At 35.1% G+C, this 5,829-nt stretch overlaps 1 protein-coding gene across 1 annotated transcript; it reads left to right on the plus strand.

Annotated features, from left to right (window-relative positions):
• The first annotated feature begins 1,668 nt into the window (after window positions 1-1,668).
• Window positions 1,669-5,499, plus strand: LOC139490013 (uncharacterized). Its single transcript, XM_071276866.1, has 2 exons — window positions 1,669-3,784; window positions 5,477-5,499. Exons 1-2 carry the CDS (start codon window positions 2,086-2,088, stop codon window positions 5,497-5,499), a joined length of 1,722 nt encoding a protein of 573 aa, XP_071132967.1. The 5' UTR covers window positions 1,669-2,085.
• The last annotated feature ends 330 nt before the right edge of the window (window positions 5,500-5,829 follow it).

Here is a 5,829-nt window from a genome sequence, read left to right on the forward strand (position 1 = left end):
ATTTTTTGATAATTTCATATAACAACTCGATATGGCTGTTATGATCATGTTTTTGTATTATATTTTGTATTAACATTTTTTATAAGTAGTTTTTACTTTCTTTGTAGCTCTTCACCACTCTATCTTGTTCAGTCTACATTGATGAATAAAATGGTTTAAACTGTCTGCATTAGTTACATTATTTATTGGCAGAACAGTGAAGAGATTCAATACAGCAATGAGTAACATGGATCCATTAAAACAGAAGAATGATCAGATGTCCTAGGATGGTCTCGAGTTAGATAAGGAAACCAGATTAAGGACATTAACCGAAAAAGCTCAAATTGAATATGACAAAACGGTTACAAACTACTTTTCAAAACTTTCATTATTGAAAAGAAACGTGGATTATGAAATCGGAACTTATAAATCTGAAGATCAAACAAAAGAATCAATATCCGTGTGCCAAAAAAGGATAGAAATTTCACTTGACAAATACCTCAATATGGCAGAAGATATCTCACAATATTTCAAAAGGAAAAACACGGCAGATAGCCTTCAAGAACTTGAAAATCACGTATCGGTGTATACTAATGTAGAACTATCCGCAGACGAAGTATTTCGAGATATACAAAGGATACAACAAAGGACTAAAACAAAATCTGTTAAATCAGTTAGATCAAATGGACGATCGTCAGTAGCATCATCAACCACGAAAATGAAAGCTAGAGCTGAAGCAGCAAAAGCATCATTAGAATTCGCAGCTAAGGAAGCCGAACTTAAGAAGGCAGATGCAGAAATACAGCGAAAACAGATGGACATTCAAGCAGATCTAGAATTTCTTAGTAAGTAAAAGAAGCAGCTGTAGCATATGCAGAGTACAAAGCAGCTATGGAAGACGATGATTCACAGCATGATGCCAAGTCATTACAAGGAATACCTAAACAAGACGAGTTAGATCGAACTAGACAGTACGTCGAAAGTCATAGAAATGTTACATTTAACAGTCAGAACTTCCGTGATAATCCGGTTCACAGCAATACTCACTTGGGCGATCATACTAGTGCTCCATTTATCCCAAGTACCCACCAGGATCAAATGCCTGTATCGGGACCTGTTGAAACTCACGATACGAACAACCCTAGTTTGAGCGAATTTTCGCGATTTCTATTAAAGAAAGATCTTTTGATGTCGAGATTTAACCGTTTCAATGACCGTCCAGAATCGTATGCACTTTGGAAATCCGGTTTTAAAGCTATTACAAAGGAACTTGAAGTGACTGCTGTTGAGGAAAGTGAACTTTTAATTAAGTGGCTTGGGCCCGATTCATCAAAGTTTGGGCAAAGCATCCGGACATCAAACTTAAGTGATCCGTCGATAGGATTACGAAAGATATGGCAAAGGCTAGAAGAACGTTTTGGTAGCCCGGAAATGATAGAAACGTCACTGAAGACAAAGATCAACGAATTTCCTAAAGTAACATTTAGAGAAGTGAAACGATTATATGATTTACAAGACGTTCTTTCGGAAATATTGTCAATTAAAGAGAATCCTGTATATGAGAAGCTTCTAAGTTACTTCGACTCTTCAGTAGGAATCAACCCGATAATGAGTAAATTGCCACAATCGCTACAATATAAGTGGAGGGATAAAGCAACAAACTACAAGAAGTCAAAGAATGTTCCGTAACCGCCATTTTCGTTTTTTGTTGAATTCATATCCGATCAGGCTAGTAAGTACAATGACCCAGGATTCAAATTTGAAAGTGATCAAAACAACAATTCACCACAAGCACGGGATAAAGAATCCGGACGTTCATCTCAGAGACCACGCTTGAGCGCGAGAAACATAAATGTTAGTAAGACAGAAATTGCTACTTCCACAGAGGGTATTAAACCAATTAAGCTTAAATGTGCTATTCATAAGACTAATCATTCGTTAAATGATTGCAGGTCGTTTTTATCTAAGTCCATAGAGGACCGTCGTAAGATAATTAAGGAAAACAGTATATGCTTCAAGTGCATCAACTCGAAAGATCACTTCAGTCGCAATTGTCCTGAAAATGTTCAATGTAAGGAGTGTGACAGCTCTACTCATAGTTCAGGAATGCATATTTACGAACAACAGAAAATGCAACCTTTGGAACCCCATGGCGGGGAGCAATCTGAAGACACAAGTAAAGTTGTTAAGGCGTGTTGCATGGACATATGTAATGGTAAATTTTCTGGAAAGTCATGTGCGAAAATACTTCCGGTATTTGTTTCACATGCAGATGATCCATCCAAACGCATCAAGACTTACATTATATTAAACGAACAAAGCAATAGGTCTTTGGGTAGGAAAGAACTGTTTGATTCATTTGACATTGTATGTAAACCAGAGGAGTATACATTAATGAGTTGCTCGGGTCGGACAAGAATGAATGGTCGACGTGTGTCAGGATTGTTACTCGAATCTTTAGATGGGTCAACAAAAATGCAATTGCCAAAAGTCATAGAATGTAAGGAGATACCAAATAATCGCGATGAGATTCCGACTCCAGACGTAGCTAATTATCACGATCATCTTCGTAGCATTTTACATGAACTTGAACCTTTAGATGAAAATGCAGATATTCTTTTATTGATAGGACGAGACCTTCTAGAAGCTCATCACATAATTGAACAACGAATCGGACCAGCTCATTCTCCATATGCACAAAGATTAGCTCTGGGTTGGGTTATAATCGGAGATGTTTGTATTGGAAATAGACATGTCACAGACTCTGTCAAGTCTTACAAGACATACATTCAAGCAGGTGGACGCCCGTCAATCTTAAAACCGTGTCCAAATCTAATCAGTGTACGGGAATTGCTGAAAACTCAAAACAAACTTGATAATATTGACTTTGATGAAACAAAATTGGGAGACGGTGTATTTGATCGCACTGAGTTCGATGACACACTTGGAAAGTCTATAGAAGACAAAATATTTCTTGATATAATGGAGAAGGATTTCCACAAGAATGAACATGGAAATTGGTGCGCACCATTACCCTTTAAACCTAATAGGGAACGATTACCAAACAATTTTCCTATGGCTTTACGTCGTGCTAAAACACTTGATAGAAGTCTTCAGTCTAATAAAGAAAAACGTGAACACTTTTTAGAATTTATGCACAATCTTATACAAAACTATCATGCAGAAATAGCACCAAAACTTGATGAAGGAGCAGAATCTTGGTACCTACCTGTCTTTGGTATCTATCATCCAAAGAAACCTGGAAAGATCCGTTGTGTTTTTGATTCCTCTGCCAAATTTGGAGATGTGTCACTCAACAATGTATTGCTACAAGGACCAGATCTAAATAATTCTCTTCTGACTGTCCTCATGCGCTTCAGAAAGAATCGTATTGCTGCCTCAGCTGACGTTCAGCAGATGTTCTATTCGTTTTCTATTGATGAGAAGCATAGAGACTTTCTTCGTTTCCTATGGCACGAAGACAATGACCTTGATAAACAACTAGTAGCCTTTAGAATGACCGTACACGTATTCGGGAATAGCCCCTCGCCAGCGGTTGCAACATATGGACTACGAAAGTGCTCAAATTTGGCTGAACCAGATGTTAGAGATTTTATTCAGAGACACTTTTATGTTGACGATGGCCTCATATCATTAGATAGCAGTCAGGACATGATAGATCTGCTAACACGAACTCAGAAAACCTTATTGGAGGAAGGAAATATACGCCTTCACAAGTTCGCATCAAATAGTGATGAAGTAATGTCCGCTCTTCCACATGAAGATCTTGCTCAAGACTTGAAGAGTATAACGTTGCGCACGCTGTTCCTACAAACCCTAGGATTTGTAACACAATCTTCGAAATTTCCTCCGCAAAACAAAATAAAAATGTTAGCAAACACGAACCACTATAAATCAAATTCAATATATGTTTTAAATTATGTTTTTATAGCTCTTGATCATATACTAAGTAATATCTAGTATATTTGAGGATTAAAATAATTAAAATTAAAACAAAGCTATGTGAAAAAAACGGATGTCCAACGTTACATTTATGAAAAACTGTTTTGACTCTTATGTATAGTGATCATATTTGTTATTCTCTGATCTTCCGGAAACTTGGCAGGAACAACGGTATGTGTCGGTTCTTTGTGGCGTTAAAGTCGTTATTTTGCCAAATTTCATTTGACTCGGTGGCCGCATATTAAGCTTGAATAAGAAAAACGTTTTTCGGTAACTTAACGACTGAAAGTGAATTTTATAAGTAGATATAGCGGGAAACGAATAAAAAGAGTAAGACAATAACAACATTTACCAAAAGTACAAATATTTACCTCATTGTTCGTGAGTTCAAATATTGCAGATTTTATAAAGTTGATATTTCATTTTTCAAAGCAGTTAACGCGTATTTTTTAACTGATATTTCAATAAGTTATTTATAATTGATCAAAACAAAAGTTAGATACACGAAGAGTACAAAATGCTAAAATTCTTTTCTTATTAACTACATATTTGGGTCTTTAAGGAATAAATTTTTTCAACACATTACAAAACGGTAGCCATTTTGTCCAAACGTCGAAAAACGTCGAAAAATCCGAAAAACGCTAATTTCCGACGTTACATGTCCTAAAGTTTCAATTAAATGTTCATGATAATTAAAACAAATCGTTTGGTGAAATTTGGAAAAAGATGTTGATGGCTGCCGAAAAAAAAGAATAGTGCATGTTGCTACATGTATAGACTCCGACCGGGACATAGATTCGACACAGGTTAAATTTTGCAATTTTTATTGATCGTTTATAGCTTTTATCGATTTATTTAAAAGAATCGTGAAAAGAGAAATTAAATCGCATTACATGAACTTCGTTCAACTTTTGCAAAGACAAATTGGAAACACCAAGACAATCCTCTAAATGTAAAATGCGAATTTTAATTTATGTTGCGGAAAGGACTTCGAAATAGATCTTTTAAAGTAGTCTCTTCAGTAAGGTGCATTCACCAATTATATTAAAAGACTTAATACAAGTCCACGGAATGTTTTACCTTGCAATTTGTCCTGCTATTCATGTTATAACTGAAAGTTATTCCTGTACTACATGTACTAGCGAAGCCGGAACTTTTCGTCAATATTAACTTGTGCATGAAATTGATCTAATTGAAAGACAAATCCAAAACAGCGACGAAAACCGTTTCATTGAATTAATAAAACCCGGGATTATATTAGCCGTTTTTACGGACAATTCAAGAGTAGATTACTTTATCTTAAAATGTATATCAGAAGTTAAACAATTTAAGCAAGCAACTTTAGAAGACTTGGAAAATAATTCTCAAGCCAAGATTCAAGAAATTGAAGGGGTGTATTTCGACAAATTATGTGCCAAGAAAAATACAATTCTATTCAAATTAATCAAGGTTAAAAATGTTTCGATTTACTTGCAGAGTGTCAGATATATTTGTATTGGGGTTGAATTAAAATATAGAAATTTTACAATAACAGATTATATGCACCATGAAAGTTAAACATCCTATGATAAAAGTTTTGCACATTATTTATGAAAACCGTATACATGTACTTCCGTCCAATTTTTCCTTCCTACATTACTTGCGACAGTAAGCACTGCATTTAAAAAAATTAGGTGAAATAACTTAAAAGGTAAACATTATTAAATCGATTTCCACAACTTGAAGTAATTTATGATAAAATGATATCACAAAAAGAATAGAACCAGAATCAACCAACAACATATAAAAAAAACGAATAAAACTTGCAAAAATTAATCAAAGTCAAAAACCATCTTTAATGCCGCATTTTAGTGTAACGTCGTGTTGTAGGAACATCGTGCACAACGT

This window comes from Mytilus edulis, chromosome 9, assembly GCF_963676685.1.
Source record: "Mytilus edulis chromosome 9, xbMytEdul2.2, whole genome shotgun sequence".
Classification (NCBI taxonomy): Eukaryota; Metazoa; Mollusca; class Bivalvia; order Mytilida; family Mytilidae; genus Mytilus; species Mytilus edulis.

Excerpts from the sequence above, each read along its gene's own strand:
- LOC139490013 (XM_071276866.1), top strand. The coding sequence starts at position 2,086 with ATGCATATTTACGAACAACAGAAAATGCAACCTTTGGAACCCCATGGC. Across the intron at positions 3,785-5,476 it reads TCTTGCTCAAGACTTGAAGA|ATTATATGCACCATGAAAGT; the intron begins GTATAACGTTGC and ends TTACAATAACAG.